Source organism: Chaetodon trifascialis, chromosome 9 (assembly GCF_039877785.1).
Source record: "Chaetodon trifascialis isolate fChaTrf1 chromosome 9, fChaTrf1.hap1, whole genome shotgun sequence".
Classification (NCBI taxonomy): domain Eukaryota; kingdom Metazoa; phylum Chordata; class Actinopteri; order Chaetodontiformes; family Chaetodontidae; genus Chaetodon; species Chaetodon trifascialis.
Window position 1 is genome coordinate 20698483 of NC_092064.1, and position 16646 is coordinate 20715128.

The 16646-nt window shown below is 42.5% G+C and overlaps 1 protein-coding gene across 1 annotated transcript; it reads right to left on the reverse strand.

The window, feature by feature from the left end:
- Positions 1-281: 281 nt before the first annotated feature.
- Positions 282-10977, reverse strand: LOC139336531 (probable G-protein coupled receptor 149). The gene is made up of 5 exons (XM_070970664.1): positions 9664-10977; positions 8297-8477; positions 7673-8175; positions 3581-3724; positions 282-2325 (listed from the first exon to the last, which is right to left on the reverse strand). The coding sequence occupies exons 1-5, from the start codon at positions 10630-10632 to the stop codon at positions 1813-1815; spliced, it is 2310 nt and encodes a 769-aa protein (XP_070826765.1). The 5' UTR covers positions 10633-10977; the 3' UTR covers positions 282-1812.
- Positions 10978-16646: the final 5669 nt, after the last annotated feature.

The window sequence follows — 16646 nt, forward strand, 5'->3', positions numbered from 1 at the left end:
AATAACAGTTTATTGATCACAATGGTTTATGAGAGCGCTTGACCAGAAGCTGAACGCTAGTTCTGTTTAAAAGTGAGAACAAGCAGATGATCGAATCACTTCCACTCTGCTGGGATGCAGAGATGAAGCTGTGCTCGGCTGCAAACCTTCGGCGCCATTAACAGCTGAAAATGGTTGACATTGAATACAACGTTACGTTCATTATGATGCACATGCCTGTACACAATTTTCTTTTACATTTTGCCCAGGAGCACTCGAAATAGAAATGCATTGCAATCCTGTTGGAGGCAATTTTCTGCTATGAATCTTTAATGACAACATTCTTCAGGGGGATGGAACATGCCGCAGCTGATGAAGAGGGCTTGCTGAAGGACAATTTAAAAGCCTGCAAATGAAGTCCACAAAGTGCCAATGCTGGGCTCAAGATCAAACAACCGAATAGCTGACATATAAAAGACACCATCATAAAACAAACTCAAATAAATATATATTTTAAAGTTACTCTGAACTACTTTTTTTTTTTAACTACTGCAACTGTATACACACAGGTACATGTAAATGTTAATATAATTGGAATGGATATACTGATATTATCTGTGAAAGAGAATTAAGATACTTCTGATGGATGTTCACAGTCCATGTAACCTTTCAAAAACAGTACTGAAACACAATACTCTCTATGTAAATTTTATTCCAGTCCTGAAATTATGCATGTATTCGGTAGAAAGTGAGAAGCCCCGGTGGCTCACTGATTGGATGGGCAGTGAACTGAGCAGGCGGAGAGATGATCCCCCAAAGTGGCTCTGGATAGTACATTCATATGCTGCCTATACTGTAAAATATGCACACTGTCACTCATTTAAATTGCACTGAATGTGCGCAAGGCAGAAAACTGCTCTGCATAAGTATCCTCTCAACCTCCTCTTCAATGATCACTTGCACTCTCCCTCAAATGCTTGCCTCTCCTTTCCATTTTCTCTCCACCAATTTCAGATTTTTCAGCATGGATGGTGGTCTCTCTCTAGTTTGACAGCAGCAATGTTAATTGCGTAACACATGATGGACACGAAGGAAAACACACCGCAATTGAAAGAAATATATGCAGAATAAACACTTTTGTATGAGGGGAACATATAAATACATTTGGTGGCTGACATCACAAACCATCACTCTCATTCTATGTATACTATCATCCTTATGGGCAAAGCTCCTTCTCACATACAAAACTGCACAAAAACACACACTGGGATGAGTCAGACTCATGGGTCAGGAGACCCCTCCCCTCACAGCTGAGTCACCGGTGACATCATGAAGGAGAGCAGCTCCGTATCAGTCATGTGACCAGACCTTGGCCATTCCTTTTCCACGTCGAAGTGAATTTCTCTCTTGCTCTGTCTATTTTATAATGACAGACTGCCATATGGTCAAAGTCTTGTAAGGAATACAGATGCTCTGCTAGACTACTGCTCTCTCTCCCCTCCCTTTGGCCCTGTCTCTCTCTCTCTCTCTCTCTCTCTCTCTCTCTCTCTCTCTCTCAATGTGCTGCCATCCCTCTTCTGTTACATACTAATCTATCTCTGTGCAATCTACAGGCAGGTGATGCATAATGCTATCTGAAGAGGAAGTAGGCAAACAGACTGTTACAACAGTCTTAAGCTAAGTCTCTATTTGGGTCACCTGTCAGTTCTATTAGAGTGGTGATCAGAAAGAAGTAAAGGTGGAATGATTAAGAAATTTGTCTTTCATCCTTTGCTGTCAGATCCTCTTTCAACCTCCTCCTGAGAGACACCTTCTTGTTATCCTGCAGGCATGTCACTCTTCCCTCTCCCCAGCTTGCTTTCTGTAGGCCTCATTGAGCAGCTGTATCTCCTCATGATACCCTGAGCTCTCCTGCGTCTGCCGTCGGCTGTTCTGCCGGTGAGCCTCCACAGTGTCAGGTATAGTGATATTGATGGTCTCTGCCTCTGGGTTGCCGCTGCTGGGGATGAGCAGAGAGTAGGAGGCCGTCTCGCCCAGGTCGCAGGAGACGAAGCGGTTCTCCCTTCGCGAGTAACGCAGCGATGGCGAGCGGGCATGGGTGGAGGACTGGCTGATGTTGGAGATGATGGAGACGCTGTCCATGGCCTCCTCGTTGTCACAGATCTCCAGAACCTCAAGGTGGATCTTGACGTTGGTGTCCCCCACACCGGCTCCTATGCCCATCCCCATTCCGATCTCCATGCCCATCCCCACGCTGCTGACGTTCACATCTGCAGCCTGGCCTCCTGATGCTGGGTCGTCTGCACTGGGCTCGTGGCCAACTGATTTGGAACGATACACTTCCACCTTTGAAGCAGAGGAATTTAATTAGCTTTGCATAAATAGTATGGGGTTCAAATTTAATCCACATTAGTTACATTTACATTTTTTTCTGAAACTAAAATATTTGCTTGCCAGTTTCACCACAGGGATCATTCAAGTCTTAACATATTTCCTGCTGGAATACAGTTTCTAATAGATATGTCTCACTTTACTTTATGTCCCAGACCAAATCATCCGACACGGCTAATTAATTTCTCTCTACTCCAAAATCATTCCAGCTAAATCTTACATTAATCTTTGCCCCGAGATGCCAAAGTTAACTCTGCAAAAAGTTGCAGTGACTCAATAGCTGTGTTTGATAGCAATTGTTACAATTGCGGGCTGCACGGTGGCGCAGCAGGTAGTGCGCGTGCCTCACAGCAAGAAGGTCGCAGGTTCGATTCCCGGGTCGGGCCTTTCTGTGTGAAGTTTGCATGTTCTTCCCGTGCATACGTGGGTTCTCTCCGGGCACTCTGGCTTCCTCCCACAGACCAAAAACATGCTCATTAGGTTGATTGGTGACTCTAAATTGCCCCTAGGTGTGAGTGTGAATGGTGTGTGTATGTGCCCTGCGATCGGCTGGCGACCGGTCCAGGGTGTACCCTGCCTCTCGCCCATTGACAGCCGAGATAGGCTCCGGCCCCCCCGCGACCCCGAAAGGGATAAGCGGCATAGAAAATGGATGGATGGATGGATGGATGTTACAATTGCAGGCAGTTGTTAAATGAACAGTTATACATTTTGGGAAATATGCTTATTTATTTCTATTTTTGTTGATAGTTAGATGAGAAGGCTTCTTATGTCTGTGTGTTGAAAATGAAGCTTGAGGCTGGAGGAGATTATCTTAGATTCGCATAAAGACTGCAAAGCAGAGGGAAACAGCTGGCCTGAGCTCAAAAATCCACCTACCAGAATCTCTAAAGCTCGCCAATTAACATGTTATATCTTATTTCTTTAATACATATGAAACTGAAAACAACAAGTTGTGGGTTTTTGCGTATATATGTACCAGTCTAGCTGTTTCCTACTGCTTCCAGTCTCTTGAAGAAAAGCTACAGCAGCTGTCTCTTGGTTCTAGCGCGATGCTTAATGGACAGACACAAGATCTCAGGAAGAAAGCTATAAACATATCTTTGTGACAATGCAATAATGCCTCAGTAACATAATGGGAACCCCACGCATTGACGTTTGGACAACGTTCAGAGAGACATGCTGGGGACTTTTTTTGTTTGCTGGGTACCTTCTTCGCATTGTTGGGGGAGATTTTGAGTCCATCACTGCTGACTTCATAGGTGGAGAGAGAGAGGGTCTTCCCTGTGGGTGCCTGCAGAGATACTGTGCCCTGAAAGGCGCACAGGGGGATCGACAGCCCACCTGATGAACGCTGCACAGGAAAACCAAAGAGCAAAAAAAAAAGAAAGTCCAGTCAACATCAAGCACAACATCTTTATTTACCTATAAACTTGGCTCATTACTTCTGAATACTGATATATATGTTGCTAAACTCAATATTGGCTGCTCATCATGATATTGACAATAAGTACAAAGCTCACAAGGTCCATCTGCATCTTGCTCCTTTTGCTCAAACTAATTGAGCTAAATTGCGTCCATGATGTCAAGGGCAGGGAGATGAATGTGTTGACCAACCATTTCTGTCCCAAGTTAATGAGGCTTACATCTTACAGCCCTGTCAACAGCACTATGTTGTTAAAATGAGATGTCAGGGCTTCACAGGACCTTTAAGGTTCACAGGAAAAAGATGGAAGCATAATCTACAAGATATTTAGTCATTATCAAAAATTTTTAACAACTAATTTAATCTGAATAATACGATTTCAGCGTATAAAGCATCAATCTAATTTCTTCTGGGTTTCATATCAGTTTGCCACCTTTTTTCAATTACTGGGCTCATTTATACTGCTCACATTTTTAATCATATTTCATGTTTTCCAGTCATATTTCTATATTGTATTCACAGAGATTAATTTACCACACAGTACATCAAAGTGAGCCTCTGTCAACATGATGTGTTTGAGGAAATGCATATTGCTGCAGGGGAAAGGAGAAGCATCCTGCAGTGCAACAGTGGGGAGACTGGGGCAGGTCTCATTAAGCCCGCTAAATTATTTAGATTAGTTCAATGTAATGATCTGATTGTGACTATGATGCACAATAGAAACAAAGAGGATGTCAATCTCTTGTCCTCCCTGACTCTGTCTGTTTTCCTGTTATTGTCTTTGCCTCATTGTGAACAGAGGGAGACACAGAGAAAGGGACAGAGACAGTGATGTTGAGCTGAAAACACATTGTCAAATAATTCAAGTAACGCTCAGAACCCACCAATGTACTTCCCACACTGATGGACGGGGGTTTGCGTGTGTTCTGGGTATATTCACGTGACTTTTTTTTTATTGCATGCATATTTCAATATACAGTATAAAAACATGCATGACACGAATACAAACATTTCTGTTGTACATTGCTTTCACAGTATAACAACTTTGGTACTGACAGAAATATTGAACGGACTGCAATGAAATTTTGCACAGACATTCGTGTTCCCCAAGGAACAAATCCCACTGATTTGTTTACTTTGATCAGCTTTTCATCAAGTACCATGATCTGGTCATCATTTTGATATGTGGCCAAATATGTGGAAATCTAAAGCCTCAGCCGTAATTTGTTTTAATGACTGATTACTAAATGTTAGCATGCTAACATGGTAAACAAAGATGATGAATATGGTAAACAAGAAAACTTGAGAACATCGGCATGTTGACATTGCTATTGTGAGCATGCTAGCATGCTAAATTTAGCATTTAGTGTAAAGCACTGGTGTGCACAAGCCGACAGAGCTGCTATAGCACAGCTCTACATTTTTTTTGGCACCTATATTCTAACACACGGATTTAAGTGTCAACATATAGCACACATTTTATATAAGCAACAGTGCTGTAAGGCACCTGTGGTTGATGCCTACAGATGCTGGCATGTTTGCAGAATATTGATTCTGGCTGTGTTATTTTCCTGTTTATTCAAAATCAATACCTTTTTCATTCCTCAACTTGCAGCTTTATTGGTAAGAACACCATTTAGTTACAGTTTTGGATGTGCTCTGAGGAGGGTAAACGGGTTTCTGTGCCACATCTGAATGCACACTGGATCTCCATTTCCCCTCTGGGAGTGTGCTTGTGAAGGCTCCCCCGGCTCTGTGCTTGCTAACAGAGAGTATAAAGTCACAGAGAGGGTAAAGATGTCTTTAAGCTTTAATTCCACCTCTCCCTGTGGATGCTGAGGGCCAGAAGGGCTGACAGTAAGGAGGACAGACGCTGGGTAATGACATCTAGCCTGCTAACAAGGAACAAAACACAGCCAGGAAATGCTACAAATCACAAATTATTTGGGCTTTCAGATGCTGTTTGGCTCTGTATGTATATAGATTATGTATATGTGTAAGTACATATATAGCTAACATATCTTTATGTCTACTGTGTTTGGGGGGAAGGTTCCTGATCTGTGGAGCTTAATTTTGTTATTTTTTTTGTCATTGCTGTTTGTTCATATGTGCAGCATGTGACTGCGCATACCTAGTGTTATTCTACTTGTTCCAGTCAATGAATAAACGCTAACAGAACACAACATACAGAGTTTGCTACTAAGAAACTGAGAAGTAGGACACACACACGCACGAACACACACGCGCACACAAACACACAAGCCAGCAGTGAGCATCTCAGACTTATACATGATGCAAAGTGAGTGCCAAAGCCAAGCTGTAGATGCATGCTCCATGGATTTTCCACCCTCTGGTGATTTTCAAACCAAAACATTTCAGACTTATAAGCGGAGCGGAGACGGAGAGGAAGAGAGATGTAGACGACGCGTGCTCATGTGTTTGTATGCGTGTGCACACATATATGCATGCATGCTTCTGCATCTGTTCATGTCTCAGTTCGTTTTCTGTTATCGCTCTAAAAGTCACATTTACTGTGCTGTCAGTTTCAAAGGTAATGCCTGTGGCTGCACTGCTGTTTCTCTGGAACAGAGTGAGGTTATTCTCTCATATGTGTCTGGCCAGGATACATTAATCATTAAGGCTTTACTGTTTTGTCCTTGTTTAACAATTCAATTCGGTCCAAGAAAACACAGAGAGTATTAAGCTTCTGGTATTACAAGAGTACAGGATGTCAAGCACAAAGAAAGAAATGGATTAAAGATGGATTAGTGGATGCTGGTTTGTGTGCCTGTTGGAAATTGTCTTGAGCTGCATTGTTTACACTAATTGTACTTTGAATTTGCAAAGCAAATAATACATTTATGAGCACATTTTTTGTGTTGACAGACAACATGGCCATCTATCTATCTATCTATCTATCTATCTATCTATCTATCTATCTATCTATCTATCTATCTATCTATCTATCTATCTATCTATCTATCTATCTATCTATGGTTGAATTTGAACTACCACTTGACTCAAAATTGATTTTGTTGAATTTTCCATTTTACACCAAATCACAGCTATGTGCAAAAACACACGTAAGGGAGCCTAGCCTTCAGTGGATAAATCTCATTAATACTGATCTTGAAATTCTAAACACCCAAAACCACAAGACTAAATCAATGAATTTCAGAAGGTCTGAGGAGCAGCATTAAATGAATACTTGGTTTTGAAAGACGGGCTGACACTTGCTATTAAAATGCTATATGCTGCTGATAGTATCTTGATAAACTGCTCTATTAATCAGAATCTATTGAGGCTTAGCTCATATGACGAGAGAGAGGAGAGGACAGAGGCTACGGGAGAAGAGATTTTAACCATTTTATCGAAATCACATGCACGGCTCCCAGTCTGTCAGCTTGATTATAAACGGGCATATTCACAGTTGCGGAAAAAACCCACTTGGACACAGACCAACAAAGAGAAAGTCAGACAGCCATTCAGATAGTCCAAAAACACACATATATGCACATGCAAAGAGTGCATCCAAGTCTACCAGCTGTGTGTCTCTGTGTCTCTGTACAGGTGCACTGCACTAAGACAGCAGTTCATTTCCTTCTGAACAAAATGTAAATAGAGAAAGGGAGATTTAATTGCATCCATTTTATGGTTCTGAGACACTAATCACTTCTAAACAATCATCTCTAGAGTGCATCACCATATGTTGCATGCAAATGCAGCTGCTGTTTGACTAGTATAGGAAAGCCATAGTGTGTGAGTGTGGAAAATCAATTAATGACAGCCATAAACCACAGAATGACAGATACAAGTGACTTAATGTGATGATTCAACACAAGGCTAATAAGCCAACGACTCTGGACAGTGATGTACCTGTCTGGGTGTTCTCTCTGATTTACTCCTGCACCACTCCCAGTCTGTCAGCTCGATTTTCCGACACTCCTCATGCGACAGCCTCCTCTCCGTCCCCTCGAACACAGACGACGTGTCAGTGAGATTGTGATCCTGCTCCCGGTGATGAGAAGGCAGTGAAGGGACACAGCGGAAGTCGCCATCATCTCCATGGTTCTCATGAGGGAGTGAAGGGCAGTCAGCCAGCGCCTCTCCTCCACCGGCTACAGCTTCCAACAGGAGGTCTGCATGAGAGGAGCTGTCCACGGGGCAGGTGGTGCTGAAATCAAAATCAGGCCCCAGGTTGGAGAGCCCTCCGCTTTCTAGTGCATCAAGGCGGTTGTTAGGGAAGTCACAGTTAAAGAGGCTGTGATAGGCCGGCTTCTCAAGCGGTGGACTGTTATGGGACATGGTGGCATGTGACAACTTGTACACTCCATAGCCTTGTTGAAAGGAAAGGTTGAACTCAAATCTTCTTTTCATCGCTGTGAAAAAAGTATTCGAGTAGAATTTTATTACACCATCTTGTTGAAAGTGAATCTCATTCAGGGTTCACTGTGTAGAAAATTGCATTGCATTGCAAATTTCTATGACTTCATGGTTTACCTGAGGGTTCCTGCGTTGGATCCCGTTTGCAGTTAATGAAGCAGCCACACGGCATGTGGATCCAGCGCTCAGACAGCACGAATAACGGAGTGACCGCAGGGGCAAGCAGAGTGAGAAAGAAGCTCAGAGTCTCCAGGGACGAGCTGCGTGCATTCAGTGCGTGGCGCACCAGCACCAAAGTCTGTGAATGAAGGGGAAGGGGACATTAATTCACTGAGCAGCCGATGATTCAGGATGGATGAGGACGTGGGGGGAGGGTGTCACATGAATGGAAAGACATCACAAAGACCCTTCACCCATACTGAGCTTTTCTCCTTTTCACTTGCTTTTGCTCTGTTATTCAAATATATTAAAGTTGGAACCAAAAAGCAACACAATGACAGATTTCCATTATTTAATGTGTATGAGTGTACTACATTGAAAACGAATGTATACGTTTCTATTAGAAAATGAAAGTGTTCCTTTATAAATAGTCTTTATATGACTCAGCCATTGTGGCCGAGCAACAGGTTCAACTTGTTCTGACACCGACCTATAACATATCAGTTAATACAAATATTAAGGAGAAACCATCTTAGGCCAGACACGTTTGGTGAAATTAGTTTGTTTCATAGAAAACAAAACAGAAAGAAAAGTCATTGGAAATAAAAAAAAAAAATACAACATGACAATTCAAAATCAGTGACCTTTTGACATTTCCTGTTTAAATTTTCAGTGCTGCCAGTTAGGAATGCCATTTTTTGCTCAGTGTTTGCTCACCATTGTCAGCTGGCTGCACAGCATTTATCACTTAAAATTCTTTTTTGTGTTTGAGCAAGAACAGATGTTGTAACAGTGGCACTCTCAATGTCACAGTCATGTACAGTATTTTACAAGGCAACCCAATGAATGCTTTAGGTGTTGAGTAAAATCTGCCAACTGCTGCTGTCAAAAGCCTTTAGGGAACATTTCTTTAATAGGACACTCTGCCTGTTTTTTATTTTTATATATATATATGAGTGCTTGACGAATTTAATGAGACCGTAAACCATGATGTGATGTCTAAATGGTTTCAAACCTTTTAACATAACAGGTTATTAATGAATTGAATATATCCTGTAAAACACTGTTTCCCAGAGTTGCCTCAAGGGACATGCAGGTTTTACTTAATGGATCTCCAACCAGTTTAATATGTTTTTCTTCATTACAGCAATTAATGGGATAGTAAATCCAAGAATAAAAGATCTGGAAAGAAGTTGGAAATAATCACACATAACTCAACTGGTAGATGTCAAGTGTTTTCCGAAGAAGGCAAGAAGAAGGCATGCTTTTGGCTTCAGCCACTGTAGAATTAGCTTTAAAAAAATTAAATAAATCACCCTGCTTACCATCATGGGCATCCATAAAATAACTCGGACAACCGCCAGGATCATGGAGAAGCGCTTTTGTGCAAACACCACTGGCGTGTCCTCGACAGCAGCTGTCCTCTGCCCGTTGACAGACACTGGAGACAGACAGCTGTCCTCTTTCTCCCTGAGCTCTGTGCCGCATGAACTTGGGCTCAGCTCATTGTAGGCACCGAAACTTTTGTTCAGGCTGTCCCGGGAAAAAGACTGGAGGTCGCAGAGGGGAGCGGAGCCGCTCAGCCCCCTCGCCATCTCCAAGTAGCTGGGGTACAGTAAAGTCCTCTGGGGCTCTCTGGAGCACAGCAGCTGGTAGGTGAGGGGGGCAAAGAAGAATAACAAGCCGCAGAAACACAGGGAATATAAAGAGAAAAGCAGCAGGATGTAAAAACTGTCGCTCTCTGGAAAACACCCTAGAGACGCCGGCGTGAAGCTGCCCCATCCGCACAAAGGTAACACACTGACGCCCAGGCTGACCGCCCACACACCGGCGATGGCCCACATCACTCTTAGGGGCCGGCGGACAGACTGAAGCACTCCAAATCTCTTGGTGACATAAAAAGTGTAGGCTGCTATAAGGCAAGCCTTCATATTGCTAGAAACGCCCTGGAACACGTATAGAAGTCCAGATAAAGTGCACAGGCTGCCCGACCCTCCACCTCCATCTGTCTCCCACTGTAGGAGCATGAACAAGGAGAGAGGGACCACACTGAGCAGGTCGTCCACCGACATGGAAGCCACGATGAGACACAGGGAGGTTTTTCTCCTCATCCGGAGGAGAGAGAGGAGCGAATACACACCTCCGACAAAGGTAGCAGCGGCGATGGTTACGCACAAGCCGAAAATCAGCAGGCGAATTTGCCTCTCCATCCCCACGGGGTCTGTCTTCTCGGAGGTGGCCGTGGAAAGGTAGCTCTGGTTGGGCGCCGGGGAGCTGAGGTGCGTCGTGGACATTTTCAGTGAATTAACTTCTCCGTCTTTTTTGGCACTTTAAATTGGTCAAATCTGACTCCTTCGCCTGTAAAGTTTACCGCGCTGCAAAGATGCGAGGATGGCACAACATGCGCCGCATCTCTGAAAGCAATCAGACAGTGGAGATGATGAGAGAAGCACGGGAACGCATCCCTTTCCCATCCAATTGGGAACGCACGCGTAACCGCAGCTTTCTGGTCCCTTGGTCACGGAGCCTCCGGGGTCGGGCACCGTGCTGCTGAGCGCTCGTATTCACCGTTCAAGCCGCGCAACCAGGGCACCTCTTGGTTCCAGCTGCCGATTTGCGCGCTGTCGTCATCGTCGTTTCCTCTCACGGTAGTCATTTGGGGTTGGGCCAAACGCAGCCTGGTCCGATGCATCAGACCACGAAGTCATTTGTGGCTTGACTGCTCGACCCTTTCTGCAGGTCATGCCTAATACTAACACCCGTGAGGGACATTAAACCACAACTGAATACAAATGAGAAAAAATGGTTGATTTTTTTATGTAAGATTTTGTTCATGCCTGCAGATTTGTGTTTGTGTGTAAGGGGCCCATCACTTGGTGGTTAATTCCATTTTGAAACCAAAAGAACAGACTGGCTTTCACTGATCCATTTTCAAAACCCGATGTAGTCTGGAAACTAAGTGCAAGGGCTGAAATAATAAGGAAAACACAGATTTGAGTGGCCGTGTAGGCTGGATGCTCTCTGAGCCAGACTGAAAACAGAGTAAGGACAGCTTATTGTAAGAGCATGGGTGTCTCTTTGTATTTAGTCATGTCTACCATAACGCTGTCAGAGTGAAGCAGCTCTTATGAGGCAAGAGGGCAAAGGACACATTCAATGAAGTACTTTAAAAGAAAGTTGTCCTTGCTTGACTCATCCGAATAGACACTGTGTAACAGGAAACCATGTTAATCTTGTTTGTCACCAGGGGCCTGGGTTTTGAATGCTAATTTAACAAATGATTAAGTAGTAATTTAAACAGCCTGATAGTTTTATTAGATACAACACCAGAGCAGGTTAGAGGGACAACATTGGTGGATGCAATCCACTAGAGAGAAAGCTTAATTAAACAGTGTGTGACCATGTGGCTGGACAGAGGCAGATTAATTTGTATGTAAGTGGACAGTGTGTGTGTCCATGTCTTTATCTGTGCTTAAAACCTATGCAGTGGTGTGGAGTTGACCTTGTCTTGTCCTTCCCTGTGGTGTTCAAGGATTTTCAGGCTGAAGGACTCCTCAGTTTGTTTAGATGGTTCATGGGTGTTCATTTATCCTCACGGCAGTCCATAGATAGAAATAATACTCCATGTGCAGTGCTCTGTTTATCACTGGTGATAGATTTCTGGACTCATGCCCTTTATGTAAATGAACACATGAATCTGCATGCTGACAGTCCATGCCTATTCATTAACAAGCGATCCCCGATCATGTTCTTACTCATGGTATGATATCATTGTACAATATCTCCTTCAGCCTTGTGCAACATCAATGTGAATGCAAACATGACTGTAAGTGCATCTGACTTAATGTCCTGAAATTGAATTAGAGTTTGGGCTAAGTGACTTACAGCCAGTCTAATGACTACACTCTCTCAGGGGCCATGAGGACACGGAGAGGAACATAAGAGGAAAAAACGCAACACAAAAAGGTGCATAAGCACAAACACACACAGATACACCAGCTGAGCTCAGCGTCACACAACAAGGTGACCTACTTTGTGTGTGTTTGTGCGTACTGCGTGCAATAGTTTGTTCATGTGTGCATGTGGAAAGGCACAAGGTGAGAGTGCAGCTCTGTGAGGGTTTTCATAGCTAAGCACATTGGTGAAGAATAGAATAAGTGTAATGAAACAGGATCTGTTAGACATATGACAATCTAACGTTCTGTCAATCATCTTTTGTGCAGGAAAGACTGAAAATAAATTCATATCAATGTAGTCAGATGGGGATTTGGAAAGGAAAGAGACACAATGTGAAGTGTGTATGAAATATGAAAAATTAGTTACATTTAAGTTATCAAAATCCTCATTTACACAGAAAGTGTCAGTGTAGATATGCACCGTCACAACAAAGCTGTACATATTAAATATTCATATTTGTCCCACTGTATAAAGAGTGGAGCAAGTTCAGCAGTAATTATTACACGAATATGCACTGTTATATTTGCAAAATATTGTTTTGTTATGGAGAATTTGCTATATTTAGCCATTGATGTAAATCTGACGCAAAAATGAAAATCCTCTTGGTCGTGCTTTGACTTTTCTATTTAAATGATCAAATTCCTGGCACTGATCATATGTTTACAGCAGAATCACAAACAGAAGCACTGCATCATTACATCTGATGATCTAGAGGTAATATCCACATTTTACTAAATAAATTGAGTTCATTGAAATACATTTCTCTATCTGCAGACTGACACACATCCAGATGTTCCTGCCTACAGAGTTTAGACTGTGCAAAGCTATTCTGTAAATACTGACATCATTTTCCGTTCTTTTTAGATTGTGGATTCCTTACGGCACATTAAATTTGTGAAATGAGGCCTGTTGTGGTGACAGATATTGTTCTTGCCTTAGCACAGAAAAGGTGTTTGCTTAAACCTGACATTTTCATTACAGTGTCTACTTCCATTGCTGTGTCTACTTCAATAAACATTTAATGGACTCTCATGAAGCCATGCGAAATTCCATTCAAACTAATGAAGCGAGGGTTTGATTTGAGAATAACAGCCGTCATCTAATGAATCATTCATCTGTAATATGGGCTTGGAAATGAAATCATGAGAAAGTAAAAGCTTGTTGTCTCTCTTCATCTGGACCATGAAATGGAAACAGCTGATCAGTGATAGATGACTGTAAATATGTTGTATAAATACCTTAAAAGTGCTGTGTTATACATATGCTCATCTATCTGCTCACATTACTCTGTTGCTAGAGCTAGAGCACCCCCCCACCTGCCTCCATCCCAAACCCCGCCCTGTCCCACCTAACGTGATTCCTCCCACATCTGCACACCCACATCTGCGCACGCACGCACCCACACACCCACACACACACACACACACACACACACACACACACACACACACACACACACACACACAGTCTAAGTGCATCATTATCTTACGTCACATCAAACATTAATGAAGCAGCACTTGACACAGAGATACAGAGACAGAATGGAAGATTAAATTTGCATAAAAGCAAGAAGTAAAACTGAATGAGGAAAGGTGGAGGAATAGTTAGTGCCATGAATTCATAATGACTCCATCCTTAACTCCCTGCTGAGGTGATGTTTGGGGTGCAGCAAAACATAGACGGCATATCTTAGGGTTGTTTAATTACGGCTTTTAGAATAGGATTGACTTTGTGAACATAAAATATACTTGACATGGATGGAAAGGAGCATGGTGCTAAAAAACAACACAAGACCAAATGACCCTTTGTCATGAGAGAGATATTTCTTGTAGTGCCGAATTCATAGAAAATCATCACACGTTTGAGTCTCATCAGTCCTCTGCTCTCATCAGCAGCTCTGATAAATCTGAACACGAGCAGTCCTCTATCATAGTTCAGTATCAGGCCAATGCAGCTGGAGCAAGGCGTGTTTTCTATGATTTAGCAGAGACCAAAAAGGAGCTAAAATGAGAGGGAAGGTTAGACTTAAATTCATTAGGTGAACATAAACATCACAATGAATGCTAATGTGCCTCTGGGTCTGCTGGATGTGAAAGTAAGCAGCTGTTTGCAAATGCATCATCCATAACAAGTTCAGTCTGTCAGGCATGTGTATGGTGCCTGTGTGTCTGGCAGCTTGTTTAGATGTTTCTGCCCCCTAGTGGCCAAAAGTTGATTCACGAAGCTTCAAGTTGCTATGTACTCAGGGACAGGGACAACAATTTTATTGCACTGTATATCTGGTCTGTTGAGTCAGTGTTAGGCTGTACAGTTTATTGCGTGTTACTCTGGGAAGCAGATATGGCAGGCTTACATTTCACATGGGTAAAAAGCTCTTTACAGCATAATTGTGTCAATAACTTCATTTCTTAAAGACTCTTGCAGGACAAACAACGATCTCCCATTAAACTGTCAGTTAAAGACTGACAGTGACAATGTGGCATTGAATGGCACAGCTCATTTTTAGAGTTACACAAACATAGTTTACCTTGACTCAGAAATAATATTTGAATTATTTGGACATTAATTAAACTGGACTGTAAAACATCTTTTTTAAACATGGTCATTTTGGTTCTTTTTTTTAACCTTTAATTGATAGAGACAGCAGAGATGAAGGCAGGCAGGACATGCAAGGAGAGAGAAGGGTCTAACCAGGGGACATTGCAGTCAGGTATGCATCTTAAACAACTGAGCCACCAGGACAACCTCATGTTTGAGCATCTAAATTCCAAGTAAGTCGAAACTCATTTTTTATTTCTAAAATTCAAACATAAATCAAAACATTCAATTTCACAGATGTGCTTACAAATTCCAAATGCATGATTCAAATTCAGGCCATAGATTTGGGCGTGAATACTTAATGTGCACAGGTGTGTGTGCACCTGTAGACCTGGGGAAGTGTGTTTTGTATGTGTGTGTAAGAATTTGTTTCTTTGTCTGTGAGTATGTGCCATTCCAAGCCAAGCCAAGGTGTCTGCTGTCAGAAAGTCATGTCAGACCATTTATAACTCACAGCACCTGTTTCCAGGGAAACACTGACAGAAGTTAATGGTCATACACAAACACCTTTTGCCTTCTGCTCTCTGTCTCTCCACAGGAAGAGACACTAATGTTCAGTGTGAATATTTTGTTTAAATATTTTCTGAAAGAGCTGCAAAAGTGACTAATGGCATAAGAGAAGGTGACATCCTAAACTGCATCACACATCCCTCTTGGTTACAGTGATTTTCAGGTGAAATGAGTGTGGAAATGTCCCACAGTAACCACAGAGACAACAATTCAGTGCCTTCCTCCCACAAACTCTTATTCAAATTCAGCTGAGGTGAGCTTACAGCAGGCTACACTTTAAGTAGGGAACAACATGTCTTCAAGTTTTTCAAAGATTTCCGGTGATTTAGTTTGGTGCAGCGTTCAGATGAAATGCATTTGTAAAAGCATTTGCTTCATCGCTGAGCTGAAATAACTGCTGTTAGAAATCAAGCTGGTGAAAACAGGGAGGAGCCATGGACCCCTGGCTACCCAAAACATGTTTTAATGCAGACAAAAGTGGAAGAGAAACTGATTAAATAGAGAATTATAACAAATGCAGATAAATAAGGACATAGCGCAAGCGGTCACTGTATAGTCTGATGAGCCTGAAAATGATCTCAACCTACGCAGGCAAACAGCTATCTGCAATTTTGGACCAACGTGTCAGAGAACACCCTCCAGCACCATCATGAAAAGGCCAAACAAGGGGATATCTTTTAGAAGAACGGTGGTCATCCATCCATTAGGGTTTTGGAGACTGAGAGTCTATGCGAAGGAGTGCTGGGGCTGTTCTGGAGGCTTGCGATGGCCCATCACCTTATTAACTCATCACTCATCTCAGGATCTATGGGGAGCTGTGAGGTACCCCATTTGTTTCTGTTCAGGGATGTTAGTATGTAGAACTTCTTACCCACATGACTAAAACTCAAGACACTCACAAGTTTGTTTCAGACTCAGTGTGGGTTCATATATCTGATGAAGTGGAAGGGTTTGTGTTCTGTGAGTTGGGCAAGTGATAGATGTCAAAATACTTCTAAAAGCTGCTTTGGATTTGTATGTAGCATTGGTCGTTAGAAACGACTCAGTGGGTGCCAATTTACTTGAGGGGCACAAAAATCTGAGATAGAGTATGTAATGAGTAGACAATGCTTAGCTTTTTATGTAACATATGTACCTGATTCTCAGTCAAGGACATCTATTGAACTAGTCATTAATTTGTTTGCTTCTTCCCCTCTTCCACTGAAAAGGGATTCTTTGTACCTTCAAGCTCTAGTTCCTTGGA